This window comes from Raphanus sativus, chromosome 1, assembly GCF_000801105.2.
Source record: "Raphanus sativus cultivar WK10039 chromosome 1, ASM80110v3, whole genome shotgun sequence".
NCBI lineage: Eukaryota > Viridiplantae > Streptophyta > Magnoliopsida > Brassicales > Brassicaceae > Raphanus > Raphanus sativus.
This window is the reverse complement of record NC_079511.1, coordinates 25306003-25325761: the sequence shown is the minus strand read 5'-3', so window position 1 is coordinate 25325761 and position 19759 is coordinate 25306003. Positions and strand designations below refer to the sequence as shown.

General features: G+C 34.6%; 2 protein-coding genes and 1 non-coding gene across 3 annotated transcripts; 2 read left to right on the top strand and 1 right to left on the bottom strand.

The window, feature by feature from the left end:
* The first annotated feature begins 1014 nt into the window (after nt 1-1014).
* Nucleotides 1015-3915, top strand: LOC130497775 (uncharacterized). The gene has a single exon (XM_056990938.1). The coding sequence runs from the start codon at nt 1015-1017 to the stop codon at nt 3913-3915; it is 2901 nt and encodes a 966-aa protein (XP_056846918.1).
* Nucleotides 3916-7186: 3271 nt separating this feature from the next.
* Nucleotides 7187-8547, top strand: LOC108849701 (uncharacterized). Its single transcript, XM_018623297.1, has 2 exons — nt 7187-8339; nt 8423-8547. Exons 1-2 carry the CDS (start codon nt 7187-7189, stop codon nt 8545-8547), a joined length of 1278 nt encoding a protein of 425 aa, XP_018478799.1.
* Nucleotides 8548-19459: 10912 nt separating this feature from the next.
* Nucleotides 19460-19561, bottom strand: LOC130497835 (U6 spliceosomal RNA). The gene has a single exon (XR_008936853.1). It is a non-coding gene; the product is annotated as a U6 spliceosomal RNA (small nuclear RNA).
* Between the last annotated feature and the right edge of the window lie 198 nt (nt 19562-19759).

Genomic DNA, 19759 nt, shown 5'->3' with positions numbered 1-19759 from the left:
TGGTTGAATATGAGGTATTCTTATCATACTTTTTCAAACTTTATGGTTATCACAACCATACATTGTATGTTTTTATTATTTTAATTTGAAAGCTTTTTTACAAAAAAAAAAAAGTATAATGAAACAAGTTTTATGCATGTAGTGAATAGACCATTTAATTGTGTCGCAAGTTATTTAATTATTAAGAAAAAATTGATTATTAAGGTCTTCAATTGCATCTTTTTTTTTGTCAGCCTTCATTGCATCATTTAGTCGTTAGGGTTGCTATATTGTGCAATCCCACACGTCAGGAGCTTCGACTGGGTTAGTATCAAACAATTTCCCTCCACAATAGTCGTATAACGTCAATAAATTATTAACAAGATATAGCTATACCAAGTATTTTTCTGTTTTCTGATATGATTTTTTTTTGGTTCAAATCTGATACATATGATTATGTATCACGTTTGAAGTATAATATGTAAGCTCAAGAAAAGAGCTGTGATCGTGAAGAAGAGAGGAAGACTGTGTCACACATGTGATCGATGTGTGACACAATAGAAAGAGTCGGTTATGGAAACTATGACGTGGCATAACGTGGTTATCAAGTAAAGAAGATATGGAAGATTAGATTGCATCGAGATATTAGGAAATATAGTATATTCGATGAGGGCTACTTAACTAGATTGTCTAGGGCAGATCTAGGTTAAGCACGCTAATTGAAAAGCTTGAGCAAGGGTTTGTCTTGTCAAGCAAAAGAGGTGATCGAGTTCAGAGTTGTTGAAGCTCGATCTACTGAGTTAAGATATTAGAAATTGGTCCGTCTCTAGTCGTGTGTGACTGAGAGTAATTCGGATTAAACAGATCTAGGTGATTGTTTAAGTGATTTCTAATATACAAGAAAGAGTGTTCTTGGATTCTCGTTGTGCTCTGTTTATTGGTTGTCCCTGAACTTTCATTTGGTATCAGAGCCGGAAACCTCTGTGGTATCAATTACTACTAACAGGTTGAGATCCTGCGGATTTCATGGACACCATGAAGGAGCTTGTTACGTTACACAAGCCTATCATGCTAGACGGAGGCAACTTTGGACACTGGAAAGCACGAATGAGACATGTGATCAGAGGGATCGACGAGGATGCCTGGACTGCTGTTGAGGATGGGTGGTCTCCACCCACTGTGATGATGGAAGATAAGACCTTGGGTCCGAAACCTAAGGATCAGTGGACAGATTCAGAAAAATCAGCATCAAAATTCAACTCTAAGGCGTTAACTGTCATCTTCTCTGCTGTCGATTTGGAACAATTCAAAATTATTCAAGGATGTGAGTCGGCAAAAGAAGCTTGGGATACATTGATCAATCACTTTGAAGGAAACACAAGTGTACGACGAACCAGAATTGATCACTTAGCCTCAAGGTTTGCGAACTTGCGCATGGGAGATGATGAACCTATCGATGGGTTTATCTCTAAAATCAGTGAACTGGCTAGTGAATCTTCAGTCTTGGGCAAAAAGTATGAAGAAAAGGATCTGGTGAAGAAACTCCTGAGATGTTTACCTCCTCGGTTTGAAGCATACAAGGCGGTTCTCAATATAGCCGTTGACACTGATGAGATGAAGTTTGACCAACTCTCTGGTATCCTGAAGGTTCATGACCTTGAGAAATCTGACCGACAGGAGAACACTCAGAAGAGTATTGCCTTCACTGCTAATTCTAAAGATGATGACAGAGTCTCTAAAATTGAAGATAATCTGAGTTTAATGGCAAAGAACTTTAACAAGTTTATGAGACGAGTTGAAAAAGGTGGTAGCAGATCAAACAGTCGGTTTCAGAGGAATGAATCAGATCGTGGTAATACACAGTCATCAAGGTCAGATGCTTCAAAAAGGAAGAAGGAGCTTCAGTGTCATGAATGTGAAGGATATGGACACTTTCGGAATGAATGTCCACTCACTAAAAGGAAAGAACTCAAGTGCATAGAGTGCAAAGGATATGGTCACACTCGCAGTGAATGTCCAAATAACTTGAAGAAAGACAAGTCACTTTTGAGCTTCAGCGACACAGACTCGGATAGTGAGAGCGATGATGGGGAATTACATCTGAATTTTATGGCACTCGTAGCACATGAAGGTGTGACTTCAGTCTCTGACAAAGTGGAAGAAGTAATGGAGGAGGAAGACGACGAGCTCAATCATGATCTGGAAACAGAGTACAAGACACTGTTTAATCAGTTTACTGAGCTTAGCCATGAAAACCTTCAGCTCATAAAGGATAGAGCGATGTTGAAAGCACAAGTAAACATCCTGGAACTTGAGAAACCTATAACACAACCTGCTGCTCTTTCAATCTTAAAAGAATCTGATCAAGAAGTTCTGGCGTTAAAACGAGCCATGACTGAGCAGGAACGATCTCATAAGGAGTTTGAGGCTAAATTCAATCAGTTGAGCGAACTATTTCTTCAAGAAAAAGATAAGAGTAAGCTGTTGGAAAGTCAGTTGGCTGAAAACCTCAAAAAGGTCAAGATGCTATCAACCGGCACCAAGTCTTTAGACCATCTGCTGACTTTGGGACAATGCCCCAGCACAAGCCGAGGGCTTGGATTTCATGGATCTACCTCCAAGTCGGATCAAGAAGGACATCAAGTTGTGTTCGTAAAAGAAGTCTCCAAGGAGGAAAAGGTTGCTGAACCACGTCCTCCTCAAGCTCAGCCTGCTCTCCAGAACACTGGGAAATACGAGTCTAACTCTCGTGCAAGACGTCGTGGGAATGGATGTCACTTCTGTGGAAAACGAGGACATCATGTCAATTTCTGTTACTTTCGAAGACACCAATATGAGCGAGCCTGGAGGTTAAACTTGTGTTTCATGGAACCTTCTATGTATGGACACGTCTGGATTGCTAAAAGAGACTTATATCCAACCTACAAAGATCGCGTCATCAACAGGTCACACAAGGAACTTCCTGAGTCACACACCAAACCAGAGATGAATCTGGCATGTAACTTCACGAGTATATCAGAGAAAGTCAACTTTGTAAGTCACGTTGCATACACCAGTGCAGATGGGGGTTCTCAAATAGATTCTCCTTGGTACTTTGACAGTGGTTGCTCAAAACATATGACAGGAAGCTATGAACATCTTGAGAAACTTCAACCTATCAAGGGTGGAAAAGTGACTTTTGGTGATGGAGGACAAGGAAAGATACGAGGCGTAGGAGTAACTGATAGACCGGATCTACCTCGTCTTATAAATGTATACTATGTTGATGGCCTCAAAGCAAATCTTATCAGTGTAAGTCAACTATGTGATGAAGGTCTAGAAGTGATCTTTAATAGTAAGGAATGTCGTGCTGTGGATCCACAGGGGAACATCGTGCTGTGTGGAATTCGATCTGGTAATAACTGCTATATGTGGAAGCCTACAAACGTGTGCTGCTCAGCGACCACGTCTAAGCTTGATCTGTGGCATAAGAAACTAGGCCACATGAACATCAATGGACTGACCCGACTTGTTAATGCAGAAGTCGTCAGAGGAGTTCCAGACTTAGAGTCTCAGACAAGTACCGTATGTGGAGCGTGCTGTCAGGGAAAACAAGTTAAGGTGCAACACAAGCGAATCCCTGAGATTAGATCCAAGCAGTTGCTAGAGCTTGTTCACATGGATCTCATGGGTCCAATAACTCCTGAGAGCGTTGCAGGAAAAAAGTACATTCTGGTCATGGTAGATGACTTCTCAAGATATACATGGGTGGACTTTCTACGAAACAAGTCAGATGCCATTGATAGTTTCAGAATTCTTGCATTACAACTGAAGCAGAAAGGTGGAATCATGGAAATCAAGAGTGACCATGGTGGTGAGTTTCAGAACGAACAGTTCGATAGTTTCTGCCAAAGTCAAGGAATTCGACATCAATATGCAGCACCCAGAACTCCATAGCAGAATGGTGTTGTTGAGAGAAAGAATCGCACACTACAAGAGATGGCTAGAGCAATGCTATATGGAAACAATGTCCCACCAGGGTTTTGGGCAGAGGCAGTGAGCACCGCATGCTATGTTATCAATCGGGTGTATGTCAAACCTAAGACTAAGACTACACCGTATGAGATACTAAAAGGTAAGACTCCCAACCTAAGCCACATGCATGTATTTGGGTGTTTATGTTACATCCTGAATGACAAAGATCACTTGGGAAAATTTGATGCCAGAAGTGATGTAGGAATGTTCCTGGGTTATTCGACTAACAGCTCTGCATATCGAGTCTTTAACTAGCGTACCAAATTCATTGGAGATAAGGTGAATGTGGTTTTTGATGACAGTGTAGGATTCTATCAGACCAGGGTCACACAAACAGTTGAATGTGTTACACCTAGTAGCTCTGCTGCGGAAGCAATGATCAAAGAGGAATCTGAGGGAGAGGAAGATACTAATGAAGTACGCGTTGACCTGGATCAAGGAAAAGTGCATAAAAATCATTCCTCGGCCGATGTCATTGGAGGCTTGTTTGATGAAAGGGTTACACGGAAGAAACAAATCAACTTCAAGGAGATGGTCAAGTTGGCATCGTTCATGGCTCAGATGAACAACGTGGAGTGCTACGTCTCTCAGATAGAACCGAAGAATCTTCAGGAAGCCTTGGAAGATGAATATTGGACAGACTCTATGCATCAGGAGCTGGAACAGTTTGAACGATTAGATGTGTGGGAACTAGTTCCTAGACCTGAAGGGGTGAATGTCATTGGAACTAAATGGATTCACAAGAACAAGATAGATGAAGAAGGAAACGTGACTCGCAACAAGTCAATACTGGTTGGACAAGGTTACACCCAGATTGAAGGAGTGGATTTCGATGAAACATTTGCTCCTGTAGCACGTCTTGAATCGATCAGGTTACTCTTTGGAATGGCATGTGGTTTCAGAATTAAACTTTATCAAATGGATGTCAAGAGTGCTTTTCTGAATGGTGTTCTACAAGAAGAAGTCTATGTGACACAACCAAAAGGGTTTGAGGATCCACACTTCCCTGACTATGTCTACAAACTCAAGAAAGCTCTCTATGGACTTAAACAAGCTCCACGAGCCTGGTATGAAAGACTGACCGATTTTCTCATCAAGGCTGGGTTTCAGAGAGGAGGAGTTGATAAGACTCTATTCATAGGAGAAAATGGAAAAGATGTTATCATTATCCAAGTATATGTGGACGATATAATCTTTGGGAGCACATCAAAAGAAATGGTGGATGATTTTGTTCGGACGATGACAAAAGAATTTGAGATGAGCATGGTTGGGGAGCTCAGTTACTTTCTTGGACTACAAATCAAGCAGCTTGCGGATGGAATCACTGTTTCTCAAAGTATGTATGCCAAAAACCTTATCAAGAGATTTGGAATGGAAACCAGCAAAGTCGCCAACACACCAATGAGCACCACTACTAAGCTGTCTCGTGATGATGATGGCAAGCCAGTTGATGAGAAACTCTACAGAGCTATGATTGGGAGCCTCTTGTATCTCACCGCAAGTCGAACTGATCTCTGTCTGAGTGTGGGTATATGTGCTCGTTATCAAGCATCTCCTAAGGAGTCGCACATGAATGCTGTTAAGCGTATCATTAAATATGTGAAAGGAACTCTGGACTTTGGTCTTCACTATACCTTTGAAACTAATGTGAATCTTGCAGGTTTTTGTGATGCAGATTGGGCTGGTTGCTTAGATGACAGACATAGCACTTCTGGAGGTTGTTTCTTTCTTGGGAACAACATGGTAGCCTGGCACAGCAAGAAGCAGAACTGTGTCTCTCTCTCGACAGCTGAGGCTGAGTACATTGCATTGGGAAGCTGTTGCACAAAATTACTTTGGATGCGACAAATGCTAGTTGATTATGGTATCATATCTGATCCCATGCTTGTTCATTGTGATAACATGAGTGCCATAAACTTGTCTAAGAATCCTGTTCAGCATTCACGTACCAAGCATGTGGATATACGACATCACTTTGTGAGAGAGCTAGTTGAGATGAGAATTGTGATTCTAGAGCATGTATCAACCGAGAAACAGCTTGCTGATCTATTTACCAAACCGTTGGACTACAATACCTTCCTAGGGCTTCGTAAGGCCTTGGGAATTGTTAATCTCTGAATAAGTCCTGTCAGAAGAGGAAGGTCACTGCTTGTTCATCGCACTGACTAAGTCATTGTACTACTACACCATCAAAACCTTGAGTCAACAAGTTCACTTCTGTAAGTCATCCCCCACGAGTTTATCACTTCTCTCTTAGGTTCACTGAAGAAAGACACTCATCTCGGATCAGGATGCTATCACATTTTAGTTCTGAGTACTGATCACTGTCTGGATTGAACGAGGAAACACTTGAGGAGCTGAGTGTATAAGTAAGGAGAAAAAGTTGTGTTAAACAAAGAAAAGTCTGAGTTACTCAGTTACAGAAAGTTAAGCAAAAGGCCTGGAATGATAGATACTCGAGTTGGAACTGGATGCTATCACATTTTGTTTCTGACTACGATCACTGTCTTGACTGGGCAGAGAAGATCACAATTCTTAGAGATGGCCCGATCTGGATCAGGGTGTTATCCCACTTTGTGTCTAGATTCGGATACCATCTCATTGCACTGAATTGTCGATTGTACTCTTGGAGTCAAAGTTAATCTAAGTTCTTGTAGAGTAGAAGAGACAAGCACAAGATGCTTAACATGTGTTTCCAGACATTACTAATGAGTGTGAGTGCGAACTTGAGGAAGGATGATTGGCTAAAGTGAATCTTGTGTGTGACAGCTACTCGGCTGAGAAAAAGCTATTAACTTGGGTTGACTCATTGATTTCATTAAAGTTCTTTGTGGTAGTTGACTGAGTTGGTGCAATGACTTCTGTGTCTTTCCTCTGGACAAAAAGGCATCTTGAGCATGTCTTAAATGGTTACATGTATATAAAGGTTGTCTTGATACTTGCTTTGTGAATCTCGGATCTCTCTCACATGCTCTCACATGGCGGTAAGTGGTGTCAAATTCACTTGGTTATCATTTGCCTTGTGATGCTATGGTTTATAAATTACTCTTCTTTGTTTGGGCCTCATTTCACTTTGGGCCTTTTCTATGTGACTAATGAATTGTGGAGTTGTTAAAGTTGTTTAGGAACTTTGGTATTGTCGCCACCCTCGAACAAATCTCCTAGCTCGTCTCTCTCTCCTCTCACCGACGACATGCAACCGCGAAGAAGCTCCCGTCTAAACCGAGGCTCATCTGGTGCTGGAAGCTCGTCTCAGCCTCCCTCGTCGCAGCCGCAGTCTCCTCCATCTACGCGGAAGCGAGTTCGTCGGCGTCCGTCTCGCGATGTCTCACCGGAGCTTGTAGAGCCGGATAACGAGTCACTCTCGGAGACAGACTCCGATAATGGCGTTGAGAATCCTATGGGTGAAGCCGAGACCTTTGCGAATCGAGCTAAGGAGGAGCGATATCATGAAAATCGCCTCATGTATCGGACCAAACTTGATCTGTACCCCGAGCTAATGCAACCACACAAGACGCCTCTTACTCAACGATTCTTCTCTATGGCGGCTACAGAGCGATTCCAAGGACTCAAGACGAGAAAATTCATCAATCAACATCGCATCTCTCTTACCGATGCGAACCTTGCCGATGTTCGGAGTATTGTGGAGAATGCAGGACTACTTCATACTCTCACCGACGTTGATGCCTATCAACCAACTGTGGTAAGAGAATTCATAGCTAATCTCTTGGAGGCCTCTGAACGCGATGTTGGTGTAGCTGTGTATCTTAGGGGGTCGATGATTGATTTCTCACCAAGCTTGATTAATGCCATCTACTGCATCCCTGGGTTTGAGGATGATCCTAACTGGTTGGATGAAGGGATTGATGAAGTGTGTGGGTTCCTCACTGATGGGCAGATAAACCGATGGGAAAACATGAGCTCAAAGTTTCTCACCCCGACGAATCAGGTGCTGTACAAGCTTGTTTGCACCAACTGGATTCCGACAATGAACTACACCAACATGAATCAAGCTCGCTTGAAGTTTGTGTATATGCTTCATCACAATGAAGATGGTTTCAACTTTGGGAAGCTGGTATATGATCAGATCATGAGGATGGCTGAAAACACTAAGAAGAAAAAATCTCGAAGGATCATGTTTCCTACTCTGATTCAGCAAGTCATCAACTTCCAGAGGATTGTCCCCATTGACTATCCGACTGATGAGTTTACTGGTTTTCCTAAGCTGGTGGTGAAAGACATCAAAGCAGGGCGTGGCACTGGAGCAGACACACGATCTGCAACCCTTGAGGAAGACATTGAACGCACCATCGCTGATCTCAAAGCCATTCACATTCGTCTGAGGAGTAAGCGTATCATGTTTGTGGATTGTTTTTATCCTAGACTAACTTGTGCCTGATTGTTTTTATCTGAATGTGCATCTAAGCAGGGGGAGAATACCCTCGATATGCCCCACCTCCCACGGGGAATCAAGAGGATGAAGTAGCTGGAAATACCGAAGAGCTGAGTCAAGCTGGTGACACTGAGGAGCTTAGTCGAAGCTTATCTTTCTGAGCATGAAACTCTGTCGTGTTGTGTTTTCTTGTTTTAAAAATAAGTTGTGTGTAGTAAGACTAAGGATCATGTTGCTTTAACTAATGGTGTGCTCTGATGATGTAGACTTTGGATTCCTATCTATGCGTTATGGTTATTAAAGTAATCTCAGTGTGCTTGTTTCGATATCTTGTGTCTGGTGCTTTCGGTGTGGATTTGCAGGTTGCTTAGGATGTCACATTAAGATAAAAAGGGGGAGAATGTAAGCTCAAGAAAAGAGCTGTGATCGTGAAGAAGAGAGGAAGACTGTGTCACACATGTGATCGATGTGTGACACAATGGAAAGAGTCGGTTATGGAAACTATGACGTGGCATAACGTGGTTATCAAGTAAAGAAGATATGGAAGATTAGATTGCATCGAGATATTAGGAAATATAGTATATTCGATGAGGGCTACTTAACTAGATTGTCTAGGGCAGATCTAGGTTAAGCACGCTAATTGAAAAGCTTGAGCAAGGGTTTGTCTTGTCAAGCAAAAGAGGTGATCGAGTTCAGAGTTGTTGAAGCTCGATCTACTGAGTTAAGAGATTAGAAATTGGTCCGTCTCTAGTCGTGTGTGACTGAGAGTAATTCGGATTAAACAGATCTAGGTGATTGTTTAAGTGATTTCTAATATACAAGAAAGAGTGTTCTTGGATTCTCGTTGTGCTCTGTTTATTGGTTGTCCCTGAACTTTCATAATACGAATACATTGCTATAGTTGAAATGTGTAGTTTTATATAACGGATTTATTTGGTATATCTGACACTTATTTTTCCAACACCAAACTATACATGTTGGACATAACTATCTGATTCTCTATTTGACCGTATCAATCAAGATAGCGAAGTCATACTTTTCTTCTAGCAGAATTGACTTTCTTTTTTTTTGTCAAAAAAGCATAATTGACTTTTCTTGTGCAATTTCTTGTATCCTTCATAGACAAATAGTTTACGTCGTAAGCGAATATACATTTGTCAAAATCCATGGCAATTTGGGGGTGTATAAAAGGGCGTTTACATCACATATATTTTACATCAGCATTCAGAAAGATTTGAAAACAAAAGATTTATAACTCACACTGATATATACATCAAAATATCTCTCTGATTGTGTTTGCTATTCAAGATCACGATGTGTTGTCGAATATTATGTTGTTGCTTCTGCCGCAAGAAGAAAAAACCAAAAGATGTGAAAAAGGGTAAGAAAGGAAAGAAAGATGGAGGCATTGTTGTTAAGCCAACTAAGCATAAGAAGCGTCGCAATGAACCAGTAGATGTAAGCGGATGTGCAGATCTATGCGGCTGCTTTGGTGGAGACGGTGGAGGTGGAGATGGCGGCGGTGGAGATGGTGGAGGTGGTGGTGGATGTGGAGGCGGCGGTGGAGGTTGTGGAGGTGGAGGCGGAGGCGGTTAAAAGATGATAATTCTGTAATTTTTAATGTACTGATAAATTCTTGTGTTTGTGGTTTATTTATTTTTATTTATGTAATGTCAAATTTATTTTAACGTAATGTACATTACGTACATAATATACAAGGCATCATCATATATATATGTTTATTTTTCTTCTAAGAAACCTTACTATATAATTTAATTATACTCATAAATGCAGATGTGAATGAATTATTGTTTATGTGAACTGACATAATATTGTAGTTAAACTTATTCAAGTAAAATAGTAAATAATAATAAGCTGGATAAAAATTTTAAAATACATAGAAGTTTTAAGTAAAAAAACTTAAGCTATACCAAACTAATTGCAAGAACATTTTCAGAAATTTAAATAAAACTTTTTTTTTGCTAAAATTTGGTCCAAATTTAAATAAAACTTAACGGATATTTTTTAACGATGGTTTCTTTGAAATTTTAAAATGGTTTACTAGTAGAAATTATATAAATGTATGTATTGTCAGCCGTCAGGCACGCGTTAATTTGGGAATGATCGATAGAATATAATCATCTGTGGACTTTCGATTATCCAACCTAGTAATGGCGATATCATTGTATATTTACTCTCTATGAGGCCTGAACTCCAAATTCGGTTTTGATTTTCTTTGTGATTTTCTTTGGACTCCTTTTTAAAAAACATATTGTATATTTGACTGTGTACATTTTATATACCCGTAGACCCGTAATACTTGGGCACTTGACTTTTTACAGGTTTAACATGGTGTTTGAGTTTTGTAGTCAGAGAAACAACGCGATTAAGTTATCGAACGTTTTTGTTTTCTTGGAAAGAAAGAGTAATCAAGAAGAAAACGTCACATCTATTAATTTGCTAGTACATTTGACAATTTCTTTGCAATTTCTTGTATCTTTCACAACCCAATTAAAATTGTTTAGGTTATCTTTTATTCATTTTCTAAGTATACAGCAACCTAGTGGTGGAGCTAGAAAAAAATTAGGAGGATCAATTTCGAAGTTAACATAGATTATAGGGGTCATGTACCTAAAGATGCAATAATTTTCTAGATTTTAAAAAAGTATACATGTAAAAAAAAATTAAATAAGAAATTCACCTGGATCAGTTGACCAACTTGCCTGCCAGTACATTGGCTCCGCTGCAACAACCGAGATTAGAGCTGAGCATTTTATTCGTTAAATTTGATTCGATTCGTTATTCGTTACGATTCGATTAAAAAATTCTGGATATTCGTAGGTCTTCGAAGCAAAGCAAATACTCAAAATCAATATTATTAAAAGCAAAGCAAATCACAAATATTAAAATTTTGGAAAACGGATATCCGATCCGATCTTTCAATATATAATATATGTATATTTTGATTATATTTCAAGTTTTAAATATTTAAATTATATAATTATTATTCTAACATATGATTTGACAGATTCTATTCACATTATTACTTATCTAAAATTATTACACAAAAGAAAGAGAAAACAGACAATTATAATTTTTTCTTAAGTTTTGTGTTATTATAATTGTTAACTAAGTTTAAAAATTTACTAAACATGTAGATTCACTACTAATTTTAATTTTTATCTTATATGTCATGCAAAAAGTATTTTACAAAACAAACTTGTATTGAATTTTTAAAATTATTTGTATTAATCAAACAAAATGAAATATCCGTAAATATTCATAAATATCCGTAAATATCTGTTTATTTTTTGGATATCCGTTTTTTCGAAATCCGTATTTTTCGAAGCAAAGAAAATCAAAAAATTAAATATCCGTAACATTCGAAGCAAATAACAAATATCTTCAAAAACTCGGATATTCGATATGTGCCCAGACCTAACCAAGATACTACATTAAAAGTCATAATTTTGTTTATTCTTTTCGGGAAAAGTCATAATTTTGTTTCAAGAAAAGAGGAAAGAATGAAGTATTACATTTGAAATAAGGAAGAAAGATTGCATTTTGTGATGCAACTTCATTAGTTTTACAAAAAATGTGGATTAAAAAATATTTTTTTTTGATCGAAAGTGGATTAAAAAATTTATGTATAGAAGTATCAAGGATATGTATACATACTTCTATTGAAAACTCTATATAATCCTTGTGTTAAATTAATGTATAAAAATTTCTTATATTATTTATTATTTTCATTTATCTTATATTATTTATTAATTTAACACAAGGATTATACAGAGTTTTGTATAGAAGTATCAAGGAAGATTGCACATTGATGATTTCGGTTTTGTATAGGGACCCATATCCATGGATTATCTGGTATATATGGAAAGCTCGCAATGATAAGTTATTCAGGGGAATAGACATGGATACATGTGAGCTAGTTAGGCATGCAGAGAGTGAATGCCAAGCTTGGCATAATGCTAGAGAGAATATGACTATGCTTCCAGTTATTCAAGAGCCTCAAATCCTAAGTTTGGGTGATATATGCATGATAGATAGTTCATGGACCTCTACAGATCAGTTTAATGGACTTGGATGGGTATGGAAAGATAGCAGGGGAAGATCCAGTTGATGGGGACGAGGAACTTGAGGAGGAGTGAGTCAGCTCTACACTCATAATTGGAAGCGTTGAAATGGGCAATGGAAACAATGATGCAACATTCGGATTTGTTAGAGATTTGGCACAGACTGTAAAAACCTGATTGCAATGCTAACGGAACCGCAAACATGGCCAAGTTTCTCAACCGAACTGGAGATGATTCAAACGATCAAGATGTGCTACTCGGACTTCAAGATCTGCTACGTACCAAGAATTGCAAATGTGATAGCTGATTCATTAGCTAGAAATGCTCGTACATTTCATAGATCGTTATGCTACTTTGGTTGTTATATTCCGGTCTGGTTATCCAGACCACCTCAAGTTTGAGTAATAGAATAGCCTTTTGATGCAAAAAAAAAACATCACACACTTATGACTTATGCACTAACTAATGTGGAAACAAAGTCAGAAACAAGCGTCCATGTAGGTTAACCGGATGACCCAACAAAAAGGCATCTTTCAATTTTTTTAATGAAATGTTAATTTGTTGATCCCCAGAAAAAAGAATATATGTACAACTTTAAAATGTAGAAGTAGCTAAGCTTAAACTAAACAAGGATCTAGAAATCTATTCAGAGGCATGAGCGTCAAACCATCTGCACATCAGTCCCCTTAACTTCGGCCGAAGAGTGTACTTTGTGGAAGTAATCCTGTTCCTGATAGTTTTATCAATCAGCTTGGCGAACTGATCCACAGTCTTGGCTGTAGTGTTATGCTTCCTGTGTGCTCTATCCATGTGAAGTAAATGGTTACTTGAAAGACAAGCTTCAGCAGAATATAGGAGAGTCGATCATAGGAGCCTGATTGCCGATAACGTACCCAAGGGTGGTTTCCCAGTCTGGATCTGGCTCAAATCCAAACAGATTGCCAGCCACTTTAAGCCAGAGTGTGAAAGTATAAAAACAAGCAAAAAAAGAGGTGATCTCGCGTCTCGTCTCGCTCACCACAAAAGATGCAGTATTGTGGGAAACTTTCAATTTAGAATATGAACCGGATTATGTCTACGAAGACGTCAACTTCATTATTTTAGAACATATTTGATTGATATTTCTGGTCTGGGATAAATGATAACAAGACTTTTGAGATAGTCAATAAATATAATTTCCTTACTAGAACGGTCACATATTCTTTAAACATTTGAATTTATGTTGGTTGACATCATTTTTATGATAAACTCTTCAAGAATATGCTAGAAATTCAAATTATATCCTTCGTTGGATTTTTATATAATTGCATGAACTAAGGTTATAAAAGCTTCACCTGTACCGGTTGATTGTGATCCAGATGGGCTTTGGCCAGATACATGTCCAAATAATAATTCCAAAATGTATTAAATAACTACAAATAGCCAAAAATAATATAAACAAACAAAAAACAAACTGAAACAAATATTTAAATTAGTAGAATAATTTGTAGATAATTATTATATATTAAGCAAGAAATATCGGTTCAATAATCTGTCATTTGACCAATGCAAGCTTACAATAATAATCAAGATTCCTTTCAGTTTGGGTTTGAATAAAATCTAAACGTAAAAACAACTAAAATAAATACCCTGTTGGGTATGAAAATCAAATAAACCCTAATAAAAAATGAACGAGTTGGTTTTATAAAATTAAGTCAATGAGAGGCTCATCATCTCTCTCTCTATATATACACATCTTCTTGTTTCCCTAAATGAAAAGTGAAGATAAAATCATTACGATCAAGAAGAAAGATGAGCCCTGTGGGGATTTTGTTTATAGCGTTTGGAGGGCTTCTGTTGTTCATGTTCCTCTTATGGCTCACTCACTTTCTCTACCACAAAGCTAAGAAAGATGGCAAAGAAAGCATCGCCTGTCTGGGCAGTGGTTATGGCGGGGATTTCGGTGGTTAAAACCTAGGTGATATATATGCTATTAAAAAAACAAAAAACAAAAAAAAATCATTTAGCGTGTATTAATAACTCCCATCCAATTTTATTTTTTCAGTGTTCTTGTTTTCAGAAGTCAAAGGTTGTTCTAATTACTTATGCAAATATGTGTATGCATAAAGAACATGTGTATTAAACTATGTAAACTTTTTTGTATTCCACCAATAAAATTTGCTTGGGAAAATTGATTGGAAGTCTCTTACGTAATACTCTCTCTGTTTCAAAAAATTGTATATCCTAGACTTTTGTATATATTAAAAAAAATATATTAAATTTGATTATAAATGCATTGTTTTTTGTAATAACAATTTTCCATAATTTTTAACTAATATAAATCTAATAAATATTATTAATTTTTTTGAAGTTAACAATTTTTATTAAATAATATATTGAAAAGTAAAAAATGTATATTTTTAAACAATTTTTTTTCTAAAATGTGGATCTTTATGAAACGGAAGGAATATATACACCAATTTTACATCAGGGTTTCTTTTCAGTTAATTCAATATATCACAAACGATATATAGATGAAGAATGTACTTTGACTTTTTTTGCCAAACGTACTTTGACTTATATACCATGACATATACTGTAGTTTTTAGTGATGTATCACTAATTAGTTGTTTTATTCCGATCTGGTTATCCAGACCATCTCAAATTTAAGTAATAAAATGACCGTTTGAGGTAAAAAGAAACGATCCGGACATAAACTTCCATAATCTATATTGTTGACAAAAAACATCTGATCTACATTCACCGTATTTTAATAGCTGGTACATAACTATAGAATTTGTTAGATTATTTGGTCATATGTATAAATTACATATTTTATTTCCACGTGTAATTTTTAGTAAATAACATAACTAGAGAGAATAAAATACATTAATTAGTTTTGTAGTTAATTATGAAGAGAACAGAAATCCATAAAGATAGATATATTGACCAATATTGTATAAATAATACGTATATAATTAAAAGACCTGGTTATGTTAGTTGACTTCATGTTTTCTTATGATAAATAATATTGTATAAATAATACGTATATAATTAAAAGACATGGTTATGTTAGTTGACTTCATGTTTTCTTATGATACATACTTTGCCAAACCGTGAAAATACTTAAAATTGTATTTAAAGAGAATGTTTTCTTAACTTGTATTTAAAGAGAAGTTACAAATTCATCATTTTGTTTTGTTGGTTTATCTTCGACCTATAATATAAAACAACAATGACGTTGATCTAGATTAAAGTGGACCACGTCACATATTTTCAAAGTAATATCATTTTTTCTTGTTAAAATTAAATATATGTCGATGACACATATGCAAATTACTTCCCAAATAATATTTAGGGTATATACTACTCTTGATTTCAATTGTTCTCCTAGACCCCTTGAATAATAGCCGATTATATCAACCCATAAGGTCCATTTGATTGAAGTGTAAATCCAATGGACAGAAATTAATGTTTGTCAATCCTTGTGTGAAAGTATTAGCCAATGAGATTTGTTTTTATTTGTTGTTGTTGTCATACGTAAGACAAGAGAGAGCTGGAGAGATAAGTCACAAAATGTTGTCAACTCCCTTTCATAGTTTAGGATTATATTAATGGTTTTGTTGTTTATGATTTGCTTTCAATATAATTGCAACTTAAATATATTAGAATTTGGGTTTGATAATTAAAAGTTTTAAGTTGAAATATTATATTTATAATTAACAAGTTTGGAGTTAAGAAAATAGGTAATGAGATATAGATTTAAAGTATGAGTTTTAGATTTTTTTTAAACTAATTTGAAAATATAAACTTGAAAAGTTCTACATTGAAATTAGTAGTTTATGTTCAAGTTTTGTTGATTAAATTTGAAAATGTTAAATTTGGTGTTTTGGATTTTATGATTGGGGGTAAGGTTTAGGGTTATAAGTGTATGGTTTGTAGTATAGTGTTTGAAGTATAAATTTAAGTTTTGAAACTAAATTTTAAGAAATATTAAATTTGAAGTAAAGTTTAAGATTTTTTGTATAAGTTTTGAAAATATTAGATTTAGTGTTTATATTAGTGATTTGGGGTACAGAGTTTATATATAGATTTTAGGGTTTTAGATATAGTCTTTGAGTTGGAGAAAAAATGATTTTGCAAAGGAATTGCAAGAATTTCCTTGCAAATTCATAAATAGTGTATTTTAGGGTTTCTTTTGGGGGTTTGTTACGTTTTTGGTAGACTATATGTATTTTTGATTCGGTTTAAAAACAATCCCCTAGACTATATTTGAGAAGTGATTTTGCCACATGTTTTCTCTACAATCATTCTCACAAAAATAATATGACATGGCTACTAAAATTAATGACATGTCTTATAGATTAATATAACATGGACAATTATATTTAATGATAATTTATATTTTTGGTAATTTTTTTTAAATATGGTAATAACTCATATATTACATTTACTGTCGATTTATATTTTGAATTTTTTTAAATATGGTAATAACTCATAAATCGTCATTAAAATAATATATTCAATTATGGCATTTCAAATTTCGAAATATCATTTAAATTAAAAATATTTCAAAATATATACATATTTTTTAGAAAATTATAAAAATTTAATCATAAAATAAAATTAAATTGTAAAATCATTAGTTTCTTTTATATATATCTACAGATTTTATAAATATTTTTAATGTCAATTTTTGACAATTATGCAATTTTACATCTCCTAGACTATATTTGAGAAGTGATTTTGCCACATGTCTTCTCTACAATCATTTTCACAAAAATAATAAAATGGCTACTAAAATTGATGACATATTTTATAGATTAATATGACATGAACAATTATATTTAATGTTAATTTATATTTTTGGTAAACTTTTTAAAATATGGTAATAACTCATATACTCCCTCTGTTTTTAATTGTAGGTAGTTTTAGCAAAAATACTTTGTTTCACAATATAAGTAGTTTACATATCTCAATGTAACTTTTCATTTATTAGATATTGTATGACCAATGAAATAATGCTAGGTTTTTAATAATTGGTTGAATTGATTGATTAAATAATTTTGTTTTAAAAATAACAACTCCTAAATATTTGTGCTTTTAACCAAAACTACTTACAATTAAAAACAGAGGGAGTATTACATTTATTGTCGATTTATATTTTTGGACTTTTTTAAAATATGGTAATAACTCATAAATCATCATTAAAATAAATATATTCAATTATAGCATTTCAAATTTTGAAATATCATTTAAACTAAAAATATTTCGAAAATATATACATATTTTTAGAAAATTATAAAAATTAAATCATAAATCAAATTAAGTCGTAAAATCATTAGTTTCTTATATATATCTACATATTTTATAAATATTGTTTAATTTTAATTTTTGACAATTATGTAATTTTACATATTTATTTAATATATTTAATTAAAATAAATAGATAGAAAAATCTACCTAAGATTATAATTTTAAATATATACATGCACATTCTTAAATATAATTTAAAATAAACAAAATTGTTTTATCTTAATTTTAATCTTCAGTTAAATCAAATTTATATTAAAATATTGATAAAAAGAAAATTTATAATATTAATAAAAAAATTAAATATAATTTATATTTATCTGTTAAAAATATTTTAAAGTTTTTTACTGCACATGGTGCAGGAAACCACCTAATAATTAATATGACAATATGTTTAGCATTTTTCGGAAATTTAGTTTACGTATATAAGTTATATAAATTACAAGGGTTTGATTTTTATTACTTGTATTGTAATAACAAATCAAGTGTTGGGACTTAAGTTCATAACTATGGTTAATTAAATTTTTGAAAAAAAATTTTGACGTATATTTTATACAATGAGAGATTCAATAAAATGTGTTATCTGATATCAAAATCCTTGATAAAACTCAAACCGTTTAAGTTTGGAAACATGGATTTTTAAAGAAATTGCAACGAGCATCTTGCAGATCCCTTGCAATTGCAAGGGAAATTGAATCCTTCGCAAATTTGCAAGGGATTTGTGAGGGATCCATTGCAATTTCTTTGCTAATTTACGAGCGTTTAGATTCTCACGCAAATTAGCAAAGAAATTGTGAGGGATCCCTTGAAAATTTCTTACAAATTCATAAGTCAATAATTTTTGGGTTTCATTTGTGGTTTCGGTATACTTTTGAGAGACTAATATGTATTTTGTATTTGTTGTTTAAAAAAATAATTAACGTGAAATTTTGTTCAATTTTTTTTGAAATTTAGCTGACATGTATTTATTGTATAAATTATAGAGTTTTGATGTTTAGTGCTTTGTAATATTATTTCAAGTGTCGGGAAATGTTTATCCCGTGAATATTTAGTTGATTGATATTGATTAAGTTTCCAAAAATATTTATCAATGTACTTGTTAAATACTAAATATTTTAATTAATAATTTTTTCATTAATTTGAATTGATTTTGGGAGAGAAATGTGATAAAATGTACATATCATGCATATTTCTTGCAAATCCATTGCAAATTTGCGAGGGATCCACGGAGAAACAAAATATAAAATAAAATTGAAATAGTTAAACCAAATCAAAAGAAATAGAACTACGAAAATATGTTTATAGATTTTTAGAACTGTTGAAAATAAAATATAAAATAATAACGTCTAAAAATATAAATTAAATTCTCTTTTAAAAGTTAAAATATTAAATTTAAAGTTATTGGTTGTGGAATATATATTTAGTGTGTGAAGTTTCACATGTCCTTTCTCTCTTTTCCTGGAGGGCTTAATATCCTTTTTTGCAAATAAATTTGTTGGACTATTTTTCGATTTGTCTGTATTAGAGTTATTATACTGATTGTGTGAATATGATTAAACCAGTATTCATATTTGTATTTAAACAGATCATACTGTACAGCTACAGTTACGGAGAATAATATAGTTACACTTTTACAACAAACTTTTAACTCTAACTCTTCCTCTATTGCCATCTTCGTCTTCTTCGTTGTGTTCGAGTTCATAGCTTCACCATCTCTAATAGTCTGTGTCATGTATGCACAGGGCTCTGCTAGTCTTTTATGTATTGTTCCAATTTTATCGTATGTTTCCGAAAAGACAAATTAGTATCCATATTTTTTTGAAAATCACACATCCATATTTATGATTGTTTGAAAGATGTTATTTATGTTTTGCAAAGATAAAAGCGACTAATCATTTCTTGCTTGAATGTCCAGTTGCTAGAAGGGTAGGTGGGGACAAATCTCCAATGTATCATCCCCAACCAATGGTTTCAGTGCTTCACATTTTGCCTATTT

What these genes read in the sequence shown, in the direction of transcription:
- LOC130497775 (XM_056990938.1), top strand. Translation starts at nt 1,015, where the DNA reads ATGAAGGAGCTTGTTACGTTACACAAGCCTATCATGCTAGACGGAGGC.
- LOC108849701 (XM_018623297.1), top strand. Translation starts at nt 7,187, where the DNA reads ATGCAACCGCGAAGAAGCTCCCGTCTAAACCGAGGCTCATCTGGTGCT. An exon ending in CATTCACATTCGTCTGAGGA is followed by an intron (nt 8,340 to 8,422) that starts GTAAGCGTATCA and finishes GCATCTAAGCAG; the next exon opens with GGGGAGAATACCCTCGATAT.